The following is a 15,491-nucleotide window of genomic DNA, read 5'->3' as shown; positions in this document are numbered from 1 at the left end:
TACCCAGGGTGCCCCGGAGGAACAAGAAGCGGCCAGCCGGGTCACTAAGCATAGATTCCAAGGTGAACGCGGCTCCTCTACGAAACCCAATGGCCACCCCCTTAGCTTTAGAAATATCTGAGAGGCTGTAATACCACGTGGGGTACTTGGGGGAGTATAGCTTGACCGAAGTCGTATGGGTGAGATGGGTCTCTTGAAGATAAACCACATCCCCCCGTAGGCGGTCCAGTTCTCTGTACATGTTGTGTCTCTTCCCAGGGGCATGGAGTCCCCGAACATTAAAGGAAATAAGGTTTACCGTAGCCATGGGGTCACAGATAGAGGAACCGCGCTCTGCTCGAACCCATTGTGATAATACGGAGACGTGCAGGTACACCCAGGGGAAAGGGGACAGTGATGGGTGAGGGTGGGAAGGGGAAGGGGACCCAGAAAGAGAGAGAGAGAAAACAGAAACAGGGTAAGAAAGAAAGGCAGAACATCAGAGAGAAAGAAGAGTACAGTCCAGCAATAACGCACGCAGGAATCTGCAGTGCAGGGGCAGGGCGCAAGCCCGGAGCGTCGCCCCCACGCCCGCCACCCTAAATAGGGCAGGGGCACCAGGACGCCGCCCCAGACGGCCCCCGCCATGAAGGGGGGAGGTGACGATCAGACAGCCGGATGCCAACCACGCCATGTATGCTACAAATGCATCCCGACCGTCTGGCGCCAGCACTCTAAATAAACTCACAGTAGACATGTGCATTCGTTTTCGTCCGAATGCATTTTCGTCCGAATTTCAGCTATTTTCGTTTTCGTTTTGACAAACGATAACGAAAGCACAAAATCCGAAAAACGAAAGATCCGACATAAATAAATGCTTTATTTTCGTTTTCATTGTTACAACAGTTCGATATAGAATAGGAGATTCGACATGACTCTGACAACAATCTGTGTCTATAGAACCTGTGTTCGAATGTGCCTAACCTTACCTCTATTAGTCCAAGATTATATAGAGAAAATATTCGACAGAGAAAAAAGATTTGACAGAGAGAAAAGATTCTGCAAGATACTGTCCTAAAAAGTGTTTGGGGACCCGGGTCCTGCCCCAGGGGACATGTATCAATGCAAAAAAAAGTTTTAAAAACGGCCGTTTTTTCGGGAGCAGTGATTTTAATAATGATTAAAGTGAAACAATAAAAGTGTAATATTCCTTTAAATTTCGTAGGGGGGGGTTGTCTATAGTATGCCTGTGAAGGGGCGCATGTTTCCCGTGCTTAGAATTGTCCCTGCACAAAGTGTCATTGTGCAGGAAAAAAAGTCCTTTAAAATCACTCGCAGCTATTATGAATTGTCGGCTCCGTAATACAGAGAACACTCATTGAAAGTCATTGATAAAAAAATAAATAAATAAATAAAAAAAAAAAAAAGCGTGGGGGTCCCCCAAATTCAATTACCAGGCCCTTCAGGTCTGGTATGGATATTAAGGGGAACCCTGCCTCAAATTTAAGAAAAAATTTGACGTGGGGTTCCCCCTAAATATCCATAACCAGACCCTTCAGGTCTGGTATGGATATTAAGGGGAACCCCGCGTCAAATTTAAAAAAAAATTGACGTGGGGTTCCCCCTAAAAATCCATACCAGACCCTTTATCCGAGCACGCAACCTGGCAGGCCGCAGGAAAAGAGGGGGGGACGAGAGAGCGGCCCCCCCTCCCTCCTGAACCGTACCAGGCCACATGCCCTCAACATTGGGAGGATGCTTTGGGGGTCTGTGACCCCTCAAAGCACCTTGTCCCCATGTTGATGAGGACAAGGGCCTCATCCCCACAACCCTGGCCGGTGGTTGTGGAGGTCTGCGGGCGGGGGGCTTATCAGAATCTGGAAGCCCCCTTTAATAAGGGGACCCCCAGATCCCGGCCCCCCCCCCTGTTTGAAATGGTAAGGGGGTACAAAAGTACCCCTACCATTTCACAAAGAAAGTGTAAAAAATGTTTAAATAAAACAAACACACTTTTGAAAAATTCCTTTATTAAAAATAAAAAAATAAAAAAAAGATTCCAGCGGCGGTAATCCACTCTTGCTATCCATCGACGGACGGTCATATCTCCAGCGATGTCTAATATCATCCAGCGCAGCGCAGCATCCTTCTTCTGTCTCCGTGGAGGAGACACTACAGGCATTCCGGCGGCTGACGTTTGTTATATACGGAGGGCGGGGCCACCCGTCACCTGACCCCGCCCCCCTCTGACGCAAGGGGAAACCCGGGGTTCCCTGTGACGTAGGGGTGACCCGCACCCCTCTGATGTAACACAGGCAGGTTTCCGTTACATCAGAGGGGGGCGGGGTCACCCCTACGTCACGGGGAACCCCGGGTTTCCCCTTGCGTCAGAGGGGGGCGGGGTCAGGTGACGGGTGGCCCCGCCCTCCGTATATAACAAACGTCAGCCGCCGGAATGTCTGTAGTGTCTCCTCCACGGAGACAGAAGAAGGATGCTGCGCTGCGCTGGATGACATGAGACATCGCTGGAGATATGACCGTCCGTCGATGGATAGCAAGAGTGGATTACCGCCGCTGGAATCTTTTTTTTATTTTTTTATTTTTAATAAAGGAATTTTTCAAAAGTGTGTTTGTTTTATTTAAACATTTTTTACACTTTCTTTGTGAAATGGTAGGGGTACTTTTGTACCCCCTTACCATTTCAAACAGGGGGGGGCCGGGATCTGGGGGTCCCCTTGTTAAAGGGGGCTTCCAGATTCTGATAAGCCCCCCGCCCGCAGACCTCCACAACCACCGGCCAGGGTTGTGGGGATGAGGCCCTTATCCTCATCAACATGGGGACAAGGTGCTTTGAGGGGTCACAGACCCCCAAAGCATCCTCCCAAAGTTGAGGGCATGTGGCCTGGTACGGTTCAGGAGGGAGGGGGGGCCGCTCTCTCGTCCCCCCCTCTTTTCCTGCGGCCTGCCAGGTTGCGTGCTCGGATAAAGGGTCTGGTATGGATTTTTAGGGGGAACCCCACGTCAATTTTTTTTTAAATTTGACGCGGGGTTCCCCTTAATATCCATACCAGACCTGAAGGGTCTGGTTATGGATATTTAGGGGGAACCCCACGTCAAATTTTTTCTTAAATTTGAGGCAGGGTTCCCCTTAATATCCATACCAGACCTGAAGGGCCTGGTAATTGAATTTGGGGGACCCCCACGCTTTTTTTTTAATTTATTTATTTATTTTTTTATCAATGACTTTCAATGAGTGTTCTCTGTATTACGGGAGCCGACAATTCATAATAGCTGCGAGTGATTTTAAAGGACTTTTTTTCCTGCATAAATGACACTTTGTGCAGGGACAATTCTAAGCACCAGAAACATGCGCCCCTTCACAGGCATACTATAGACAACCCCCCCCTACGAAATTTAAAGGAATATTACACTTTTATTGTTTCACTTTAATCATTATTAAAATCACTGCTCCCGAAAAAACGGCCGTTTTTAAAACTTTTTTTTGCATTGATCCATGTCCCCTGGGGCAGGACCCGGGTCCCCAAACACTTTTTAGGACAGTAACTTGCAAATTAGCCTTTAAAATGAGCACTTTAGATTTTGAACGTTGGAGTCCCATAGACTTTAATAGGGTTCTAAAGTATGCTATATACTAGCTCCGTCGAATCTTCTTTATACATTCGACAGACACCATAAGCCTTCAAAGACAGATTTGACCGTGATTCATGTGGATTTTCGGACGAATGCAATTTTTGAACGAAAAATGAAATAAATAAAAACGAATTTCGGGAGTAACTAAATAAATTAAGTTTTCAGACGAAAACGAAATTCCGAAACAAAATATTTTACTCTGCACATGTCTAACTCACAGTACCATAACATAAAAATAATGATAGAAACATAAAATAAAGGCAAAAAGCAAATGGTATTCAACATATGCGGAGCAGCCACTGTAAAACTGAGCTAAGAGATCAGTGAGCAAATCACCACATAGTCCCCCGAGCAGACCCGCGGGGTCGGCACAAGACAGCCCTCCAGAACGTTCGTAGGTCATCCTACTCAGAGCAGTCGATCGGGCCTGCTCGCAAGTTCGGGGTATCAAGCGAAGAAATCGGGCAGTAGAGCAAAACAAAACGTGCAACTGAGGCAGCAGGCCCGGCTGAGGAGCAATAAAACTTTACACGTGTTATACTTGCGGGAGCCGAGGGATCCCCCCCATCTTATAGTTTTTTTAAACAAATCGATGCTCCCCACTGAGACCACCACCTGTGGAGAGGAATTTCACATTCATGCTGCTCTTACAGTAAAGAACCCTCTACATAGTTTAAAATGCTAATGATCACCAATTTCATATGTAGGTTGAAACACAATCATTATCTGAAACAGAAACAGCTGTGTAGGAGGCTTAAAACTGGGTGAGGAACAGCCAAACTCTGCTACTAAGGTGAGGTTGTGTAAGAAGGTTTCATGTCACAGGTCATACACCATTGCAAGACTGACCACAGCAACAAAACACAAGGTAGCTATACTGCACCAGCAAGGTCTCTTCCAGGCAAAGATTTCAAGATGTGCTGTTCAAGCTCTTTTGAAGAAGCTCAAAGAAACGGACAACATTGAGGACCGTAGACACAGTGGTTGGCCAAGGAAACCTAATGCAGCAGGTGAAAGACAGGTCATGCTTACTTCCATTCAACAACTGAAGATGTCCAGCTGTGCCCTCAGCACAGAACTGGTGGAAACCAGTGGGACCCAGGTACACCCATCTACTGTCTAGAGAAGTCTGGCCAGAAGTGGTCGTCTTGGAGGAATTATGGTCAGAAAGCCATTCCTCCTATATGGAAACAAGACTAAGTGGCTCGGCTATGCACGGAAACATAAAAATTGGGTGCAGAAAAATGTCAGCAGGTGCTCTGGACTGATGAGTCAAAATGTGAAATATTTGGTTGTAGCAAGAGGCAGTTTGTTCTTGAAGGGCTGGAGAGTGGTACAATAATAAGTGTCTGCAAGTTTGGGGTTGCATTTCCTGCTAATCGAGTTGGAGATTTGGTCAGGATCAGTGGTGTCCTCATTGCTGAGAAATACTGGCAGATATTTATCCATAATGCCATACCATCAGGGAGGCGTGTGATTGGCTCTAAATTGATTCTGCAGCAGAACAACGACCCCATACATGCAGCCAATGTCAGTAAGAATTATCTTCAAGAAGAAGAACAAGGAGTCTCGGAAGTGATGCTTTCGCCTCCACAGAGCTCTGATCGCAACATCTTCAAATCTGTTTGGGCTTACATGAAGAGACAATTTTAGACAGCCTGCAAAATCTGTGGTTGGTTCTCCAAGATATTTAGAATGACCTATCTGTCAAGTTCCTTCAAAACCTGTGTGTAAACGTACCTAGATTAATGGATGCTGTTTTGAAGGCAAAGGGTAGTCACCCCAAACATTGATTTGATTTGAGTTTCTCTTCTGTTCATTTACTTTCCATTATAGAAGAAGGAGCAGCGTACCCTTGGACAACAGCATTGTAAACCTGCAGAGAGGGTAGTGTTAGATATTTACATAAAGTCCATCTAAATCTACTAGTTCATCTAACAAATTAAAGCATAACGCCAGCTAACACTTTTAAGCAGTTATAGAAACCATTATTTTCTTTTTGACATAGAGGCTTTACATAAACAAGTGTCAGTGGTATATGCTATATCTCAATCCTCTAACTGCCTTTTGCTGCACAGCTTGGTTTGATAAAGGACGTTGAAAAACAACAGACATACTGGCAGGATCACAAGGTGAAAATAGAGGTAAAAGTCTAAAAAAGAAAATTAATGCAACCACCACATCTGAGAATTGGTTAGCTGCAATATATTTACAGTAATTGTTTCTGGGTTTAGATATGGTTTAAAGTGCATCTGTTCCAAGACTATGGACATGGATCGATTTACATTGTTTTTATTGCTATTTCAAAATATGTAAATACTTTAGTGCCCAAAGTGTGTGCACAGATTCACTTTAAAGAGCATGACCCTGGGCTTTGGCCTCTATTCAGTGAACATAAGCCAAGAAGCATTACACAAATGAATCCTGAAAAAAAGACAGTAGAGATGTTATAATTCTCAACATACTACAGAGATAGGCTGTTATATTTTTTTTTAGAAAATTACATTGCATGCCCCACCCAATGATGAACAAGCCTAGGCCAAGTCAGTTATTGTTTTCATCTTTGGATGAAACTCCACAGGATAATATTTCTATATAATTATATATACACATAGAAAGAAATGGATGCATGCACCAAGGTAAATAATAAGTCTCTTGTCTAATGTAAAATCCATAATATAAATGACACCACAGGACAAAAAAAGCATATAGAGGTAGGCGCGTTTCACACAGCGACGCTGCGCTTATTCTGTAATGAATAAGCACAGCGTCGCTGTGTGAAATGTGTGTACCTGTATCTGCTTTTTTGTCCTGTGGTGTCATTTACAGTGGTGTGAAAAAGTGTTTGCCCCCTTCCTCATTTCCTGTTCCTTTGCATGTTTGTCACACTTAAGTGTTTCGGAACATCAAACCAATTTAAACAATAGTCAAGGACAACACAAGTAAACACAAAATGCAATTTGTAAATGAAGGTGTTTGTTATTAAAGGTGAAAAAAAAATCCAAACCATCATGGCCCTGTGTGAAAAAGTGATTGCCCCCTAAACCTAATAACTGGTTGGGCCACCCTTAGCAGCAACAACTGCAACCAAGCGTTTGCGATAACGTGCAATGAGGCTTTTAAAGCGTCCTGGAGGAATTTTGGCCCACTCATCTTTGCAGAATTGTCCTAATTCAGTTACATTAGAGGGTTTTCGAGCATGAACGGCCTTTTTAAGGTTATACCACAACATCTCAATAGGATTCAGGTCAGGACTTTGGCTAGGCCACTCCGAAGTCTTCATTTTGTTTTTCTTCAGCCATTCGGTGGTGGACTTGCTGGTGTGTTTAGGATCATTGTCCTGCTGCAGAACCCAAGTTCGTTTCAGCTTGAGTACACGAACAGATGGTCGGACATTCTCCTTCAGGATCTCTTGGTAGACAGCAGAATTCATAGTTCCTTTTATCACGGCAAGTCTTCCAGGTCCTGAAGCAGCAAAACAGCCCCAGACCATCACACTACCACCACCATATTTTACTGTTGGTATAATGTTCTTTTTATGAAATGCAGTGTTCCTTCTACGCCAGATATACTTGGACACACACCTTCCAAAGAGTTCCACTTTTGTCTCATCGGTCCACAGAATGTTGTCCCAAAAGTCTTGGGGATCATCAAGATGTGTTGTGGAGAAATTGAGACGAGCTTTGATGTTCTTTTTGCTCAGCAGTGGTTTTCTCCTTGGAACTCTGCCATGCAGGCCATTTTTGCCCAGTCTTTTCCTGATGGTGGAGGCATGAACGCTGACCTTAACTGAGGCAAGTGAGGCCTGCAGTTCCTTGGACGTTGTTGTGGGGTCTTTTGTGACCTCTTGGATGAGTCGTCGCTGCGCTCTTGGGCTAATTTTGGGCGGCCGGCCACTCCTGGGAAGGTTCACCACTGTTCCATGTCTTCGCCATTTGTGGATAATGGCTCTCACTGTGGTTCGCTGGATTCCCAAAGCTTTGGAAATGGCTTTATAACCCTTTCCAGACTGATAGATCTCAATTACTTTCTTTCTCAATTGTTCCTGAATTTCTTTGGGTCTCGGCATGATGTGTAGCTTTTAAGGATCTTCTGGTGGACCTTACTGTGTCAAGCAGCTCCTATTTAAGTGATGCCTTGATTGTGAACAGGTGTGGCAATATTCAGGCCTGGGTGTGGCTAGAGAAATTGAACTCAGGTGTGGACAACCACAGTTATAGTATGTTTTAACAAGGGGGGCAATCACTTTTTCACACAGGGCCATGATGGTTTGGATTTTTTTTCACCTTTAATAATAAACACCTTCATTTACAAATTGCATTTTGTGTTTACTTGTGTTGTCCTTGACTATTGTTTAAATTGGTTTGATGTTCCGAAACACTTAAGTGTGACAAACATGCAAAGGAACAGGAAATGAGGAAGGGGGCAAACACTTTTTCACACCACTGTATGTTACAGATTTAGAGAAGAGAGACTTATCATTTACCTCCAAATGTAGCCATCCATTTCTTTCTACTCTATTGCACGGCCGGCAAGCCGAGGCTAGCACTTGGGCAGAGTTCACTCACCAATCTATGTGGTTCCATCACTCACCTAGAGCGGCATTTTCCTTTTCCCATTAATTATATATACATTTGGTATAGAAAAGAATCACCCCCTTTAAAATAATCACATTTTGTTTCTTTACAGCCTGAAATGAAGACAGACAAAGTCTAGATATGCAAAGTTAGTAGAGACATATCCCAACAAACTAAAGGCTGTAATTAAAGAAAAATATGGTCCAACAAAATACTGACATAAGGGGTGAGCCTTTTTCCAACTTAGTGATTCTGTATTTACATTTTCTTTTATTATTTACCAGTGCAACTTATAACATCCAAGTAAAAGATATAGCACCAACAAGTCAGAAATAAAATGCAAATACAGAATTACTAAGTTGGAAAAATGATCACCCCCTTATGTCGGTATTTGTCAGGGAGTATGGGAAAACTTCTCCTTAGTTGTCATTTGGTTATAGGCCAGGCAGGGAACAGTTAAACAGGTTATTAAAGATGCAGCATGCAGGACTTTTAAAAACACACCACACGTGCAGTCCACTGGTGTGAAGAGTTCCATAGGATTTAAAGGTACATATTTTTCTTGCATTTTTATTGCACATTTAGCAGGGTTAAAGCATAGAAAAAAATGCACCCATGTGTAAGGGCCCTTAATATTGGTGATAAAAGTAGAACAATTAAACTGTGAAAAGATAGGGGCATGAAACCAACTGTTATGGAGTCTCTTACAGCTGCTTTCATCTTTAAGTTGAATAAAGTAATTAAAAAAAAAGAATCTATAGCTATGGCTGCAGCAAGTGGCAAGCCAGGTGTAGATAAGACTGCACCGAAGTCGCCAAGGATAACTCAATCCTTTTTAGCATGAAACAGTTTGGAACAGTCTGAATCTTTAAAGTGTGGTGTCAGTGACTGCTATCTTCCGATATTGTAAGCTGGTATAAATGTGAATTCAAACTAACACTCTCATTTCCGATTTGTTAAATCTTTGCTAACTTACCCTTATGATAGAAAAATGTTTTTCCTTAATGTTCTAGCAGGAAATGACACCTTTAATTTACGTTGACTTCTTCCTTGTGAGCAATTTTTTTGTATTCCATAGGGAGGAGAACACTGCTACTATCATGGTACTATCAGAGGTGTGAAGAACTCAAGAGTGGCAATATCTACTTGCAATGGTTTACAGTAAGGAGAAATGAACACTACATTTTGCTTTGTAATTATGAAACTACATAATACTAAAGTATCAATACTGACATTCCCAATTACAGTTACAAGTGGATGGTAAAAACAAAAAATGTGTATCATCCCTGGCTTTTGTGGTCTTCAGAACTCCTGTAGTGAGCTATCCCCAGATGATTTTTTTATCTTTACCTAACCCTACCACAGAATTCTTCTTTTAGTGGGGGAAAGTACTGAAACAAGGCCGTGGTGATTGTGGGACTGGCTCTCATAGCAATTCTGCCATTTTCTCTAAAACCGGCGTCCTCTTTTCATCCATTAGATAAATTCTCTCCAATATATAATGGATGCAAACCCCAACAAGGAGGGGGCTCTTTATAATGGACATGGGATGTGGGTAAAACCTGGTGCCAAAATCCTGTGGTTGGAGTTCCCAAGAAACAAAGGAAGCCCAGACCTGAAATATCAGTTTTGAATGAAGTGTCATTTTACTTATGTACATTTATGTTCACCATATAAACCGATGACATTGGCAAATATGTGTTTAATTACAATATGCACAAAGGGCAAAACAAAAAAAATTTAAGAAAAAAATGTGAATTCACAATATTGGTTAGGTGGAATAGAACTGCCAAATAGGTAAAGTATTGGGAACATGGTGCAGAATGTATATAAGCTGAAGGTAGCTTTAGTAATTTATTACCCTGGAAGAGCTCAATGTACAGTACCAAATAGAAGCACAGTGGGTGATCAGCAGTTGCCCCTTACTACATCAATTCCTCCATTTAATTCATTCCATTAGCCAAGATATTATTACATTTCAGTGTTTGTCTATTCCCCTGGGTCCAAATTGTTTTTAGATGGCTTAACTGCTTATAAGCACCAAATAAATCTCTTTGCAAAGAAAATGCTTTACAAAGAGAGCTATATCAACAAAGGAGTCTTCAGTAATCCAGAAGTTGCATTTGCACAAACCAACATCCCTTTCTCAAGATATGTATGTCACAAAGATGGTGGACCTGAACCCAGGAAAACATAATCATGGCAAGCATACATTTTCTGACAAAACAAATCCTTTATCACCAACATAATTTATAGAGGTTTTAAAAAAGCATTTTTAGATTTTCACCAGCTTCTGCTGTTGAGATAAACTCCTTTTCTCTATGGAAATTCTTAAAAATAATAGGATGTGTAGGGAGGATGAAGTCGGGCCTTAGTTTGTGAAACAATGTAGTAAACTAGGCATTTCTGCTTCCCTCAATGATGAATAATATCCCTAGCTAAGGCAGGGGGATAAGTTGTCTCTACTGAGACTCCTGGGAGCAGACAGATTTTAGTGCAGTGAGTAACACTTTTTAGCTGCTATTCATCTGACAAGAAAAAACTCTTTAGAGATGACAGTAGAAAGATCTTGCCAGACTTCCCAGATGCATCCTGTCATTATGGAGCCTCTATCTTCATCATAGATGCATGCATAGAGGTCCTCTGATGGTATATGGGAACCAACACATTTGCAGACCTCATGCCAAGGGGCTACTCTTAAGCCCCATACACACTATTAGATTTTCTTCAGATTTTTGTCTTTAGATTTACCAAAACCATATATATATGAGGTCAAACCTTAAGAGTTTCAATTTGTATGCAATTGGGCAGGCCCTTGCACTACATGGTTTTGGTAAATCTGAAGACAAAAATCTACAGAAAATGTAATAATGTGTATGAGACCTATATCCAATCCATGTAACCAGGATCTTTTGGCATAGGTAGGCACTGGTAGTCACTGCTGTTAAAAATCAATTTAATCTCAGCCTACTTCTTATATTACAAATATTTTAGTAAATTTTATTTTATTTTATTATTAGTTTCCCACTCACATAATTTTACTAACAACGTTTTTCCACAATTGACTTCTGAATTTCCCTTTACATGCATATTTACTTGTTCATAGAAGAAAAGCAGCTCAGGTGCAAGCAAATACTTGTAAATAAGTCTCATAGCGGTCCATCTACAAATATATAAATCATACCGTATGTGTTCATGGCTAAGCATTATCTGGTGGGAGTCTAGATGATGCAGAGCGAAGAAGTGCTGCCCCATGTTATTGAAAAAATAGTGCTGCAGTGGTTTGAAAAATTGGTCCAAAAGACATCTTTACTAAAACATACTGTGGAGGTTAAACACTGAAATGTTTTTTTCAAAAACTATTGTAACATGCAGGAATAAAAACACAATGTAAAATGTGGTTCATGAAGAAAAGCAAAAAGTGTCTTGAAATGCTGTTGCTTTTCTTTTATGACCCACATTTGGTCATTTCCTCTGCTAATACAATTTTACATTTAACAATTTTGATAATTTGAGAGCAAACTTTATTTGTTTGCTAAAACAATGGACAAATAAAACATAATAGGTGGTGTGCAACATTTTAGCACCTTTGTCAGTAAATCAAGTAGTGTGATATACGTATTTGTAAGGCTTCAGATCTTAAAGCATTATTAAACCCAAAAACAAAGATATAATATATTACAGCTTACCAATCCTTAGAAGTAGTGGCACTGGCAGCATTCATTTTATACTTGCAGATTTAGATAGATGTGACTAACAAATTGAAGCTGAACTAGTAATACACATTTATCTTAGGGTGGCTACACACATACTGCAAGTATGTAACATAAATTCATTTCTAGCAAACATTTATTTGGAGAACTTGGATAGGGGGAAGGGAATTAGTAGGATACTCCAAATGAACTATGCACAGGTGAGCACAACTCTCTCTGTAGAACTGTGGAAGCAGATAATCTGGTGAACCATACAGCAAAAAAGACTCAGTGGACTTTGTCATTAGACTCAAGTCTTCAAGACACAAGCCAGTGTCTCCTTTAGCTCACACACCCAGTATGCTGACTTCTAGGACCAGAGGGAGATTTCAGTAACACACAGAGTCTCAAGAATCCCTTCAGGGTCTGTACTCTCAAAATGTCCAGGGACAGCCTCCTTCCAACTTCAAAGAGAAACTCTATACCAGTGACACACAACCAGATCCATAGACTAGCTCCCTCAGTCATCTTGCACAGGAACCCTGGGTTGTAGCTTGCAGGCTTCAAGCCCTCAGATCTGCAATCGGAGGCCACATGGTCTTCCACACTGGGGAGAGATGGCAGCCGCCTCCTCCCTACCTGAACCTTTCTCCTTAGAGGCGGGCTGGACTGGAACATAGAGCCCATGTGCTCCTCAGACTTAAATGTAGGCACCCAGCATTCCTTGGGGCACATGCCCTTCTAATTGGCAAGGGATGTATCTAAATCCATGCTCTCATCTGTCAGGGTTTCCTCCCACTCTCCAATATGCCTTGTTTCTATTGGATCAGTGCAAAACATCAAGACAGCATGAGCCACACCCAGAGCACACTAAGCAGACCTCACTAAACAATCACTGCTCCTAAATTTGCATGTCTGCTTCTCTGTTATGCAGAAAAGCCAAAAACGATATACACTCTCTAGCACCTACCTAGGAGTTGACCAATGTGAGCATGCCTATCAGTGTTAAATGGTTTGCCTCAATTCCCTAAATGCTACTTTGTCTGGATAGCTTGGTCTGTTAAAGTAAGTTGAAAAGTAACAGACTTACTGGGCTGGTTCACCTGGTAAAAATAAAGGAGGAATTCTTAAAAATAAAATCAATTCAGCCACCACAGCTAACAATCAACAAGTTGCAAATTAATACATTTTTGTTTTGGGTTTTGCTACCACTTTAATTTACTTATCACACTTTAATCCATACCAGGTGAGGTGAGCCTTGGAACTTCTCAGAATGTTGTGGTCACACCAACAGCCAGGGGCTTCTGTAAGCAGCTGACTGAAGATTCAATAATATAAACAACGGAGTCCTCTAAAACAAGAGGATTGAGGCTAGAACAAGATATCTAAAACATCCCTACTTTTTCACTCACAATTTCCACTAGTAGGTAAAAGTTAGATCTGGAAGTCTATGGAAAAAAAATCTCTCCGTATGGTGTTGCTCAAATTCGATCTGTTAAAGAGTACTTTAAAAGGAACATTTACCTTTAAGCACTTTAACAGCTAAAGTATAAAATACAGCACTTTGATAAGACAGAAACATTATGGATCCAAGTTCCGGAGTCTGATAAAAAACAAAACACTGAACTCTTTATCTTTTATCTTTTAAAAAAAAAAAAGCACAATGTATAAACTGCTGATTATCAAGATGGATTTTTTTATGCTTTGTGGTTATGTGGCAGTCCGTGGCAAAGGAAATAGTACACAGATAGAGGAGGGAATATATTCTACACATATAAACACATAATGTAAACTAAACTAATGTCCCAAATTAGTAATACAACGGAAGCTTAAAAGGAGTTGGATATTCCATATTGAAGTGATGCAAAACATATCGCAAAATAAAACATGAACTACTTAAAAAAAAAATGAAAGCTTGCAGTTTTGAAATTGTATTTAGAGCTACCAGAACTGAACACTGAAAATGTGTGGATAAGTGTCAGATGTGCTGTACCATAAACCAGGGCGGGATTTCCATTACCTGAAGCTGTAGGCACACACAAGACACCCAAAGGCTCTTGAAAAATCAACATTCTCTGCATGTGGCAGTGCAAGGGTCTAGCAGACATTTGCTAGGCCCAAGCACTGCTACATGGCATGGGGAGTGATATCATTAATAAGTGTTTGACACCAGCCGAAATCTTGTTTTTCAGTCAGCTGCTTTTCAATTATTGAGATTGTTAGATATTTTATTGTAGTCTCAAATGTACCTTTTTTTTGCAGTGGAATGTTTGATGATGGCACCCACACCTATACCATACATCCAGTGGACCTTACTCACAACACTGTAAGTATCAGCACTAGCATAAATATCATATAAAAAAAACAAAGCAATGTACATGTTTGAGGTTTTTGCATATGTGTACATTTTTATACCTTCAATAATGCAATTAGCAGAGGTGAGAAAACTATCTATAAAGTATTAGTTGTTGCACTTGAGCCTCAGTGAACAAGAATGGACAGAGAGTAGGACTTGAAAACCAAGAAGGTTCTTTTTCTTTAGCTTCCTTTTCGCGTATTACTATATTGTGCCCCATCTAAAGTTGTAATTGACATGTCACACTTTTTTAATTTATTGCAAAAGTTTCCTTCAATGTTTTGATTCTAGTTACGGATGAACATGAAATCATTTGAAATATGGTATCTACATAACAAACATTTGCATGGTTTATAATATTAAGATTTAAATCATTATAAAATATATTATACAGGTTTCCAAAAAAAAACGCATAGTAAGAATACCTGCATCCCCATGTACTGTACAATTCAGAGAATAAAAATAAAAATCAGAGTTTATCTCTTTAGTAATATTGAGTTTCTCTCCAGTCCATCCGCATTCTAGTGCTAATTTTTAAGTTAATGTACAATTATGCAAGTAAACTCGTGGAAAAGACATAGATTTGATCTGCTGCTAGAAATGTGTCTAAAAATAATTAATTTTCACCTATATGTAGCTTCATTATTTCAACCTACTGCTCACTAATTGTTAGAATGAATGTACAACATATGCAAGTGAATGTTAAGGACATTCTTCATCACCTACACAGAATATTTGTGAGTTTTTTATATACTGAGCCTGCTGGCTTCATTTAGAGGGACAAATGATGACCAAGGCCATCAGATGATTTTAGACTACTGAGACCTGATGAAAGATTCTGGATGTGACCTTATTCTCTTTCTTTTAGGAATCTCATGTATATTTTGTAATATGTATTAAAATTCTCTATCTACTCTATAAAATTCAAAACAAAACCAAAACATCAGGGAAAAATGTCTTTAACTTTTTGGTTTATTTAATTAAAGTCTTTCTGATTTAGAGAGTAGACAACTTTATACTGGCACATCAAAACCACCATTGTCCATTCAAACTATAAAATAAACACAGGGAGGATGATAAAGTTTGCAGAGAAATAACACATTTTTGAGCAGTATAAAATACTAAATGTAAGTGTACATTTAATTAGCTATTGTCATGCTATGTTTTCCAGCTGATACTGATCTTAAAGTTGTAATTAAAGCTTGATATTGGTTATGCGTAGTACACACAATGAGAAAA

At 40.6% G+C, this 15,491-nt stretch overlaps 1 protein-coding gene across 5 annotated transcripts in view; it reads left to right on the top strand.

The window, feature by feature from the left end:
• The window catches only part of ADAM23 (ADAM metallopeptidase domain 23), a 318,865-nt gene that overhangs the window by 193,574 nt on the left and 109,800 nt on the right, over positions 1-15,491 (top strand). For all 5 annotated transcript variants that reach the window (XM_077448514.1, XM_077448511.1, XM_077448512.1 and 2 more), the window contains exons 5-6: positions 9,283-9,365; positions 14,159-14,222. In XM_077448514.1, the coding sequence (XP_077304640.1) occupies positions 9,283-9,365; positions 14,159-14,222 (147 nt within the window). The remainder of the gene's footprint in view (positions 1-9,282; positions 9,366-14,158; positions 14,223-15,491) is intronic.

This window comes from Lithobates pipiens, unplaced genomic scaffold, assembly GCF_037356315.1.
Source record: "Lithobates pipiens isolate NorthernLeopardFrog02 unplaced genomic scaffold, aLitPip1_a1.2 Scaffold_22, whole genome shotgun sequence".
Taxonomy (NCBI): Eukaryota; Metazoa; Chordata; class Amphibia; order Anura; family Ranidae; genus Lithobates; species Lithobates pipiens.
This window is presented reverse-complemented; position numbering and strand designations above follow the sequence as displayed.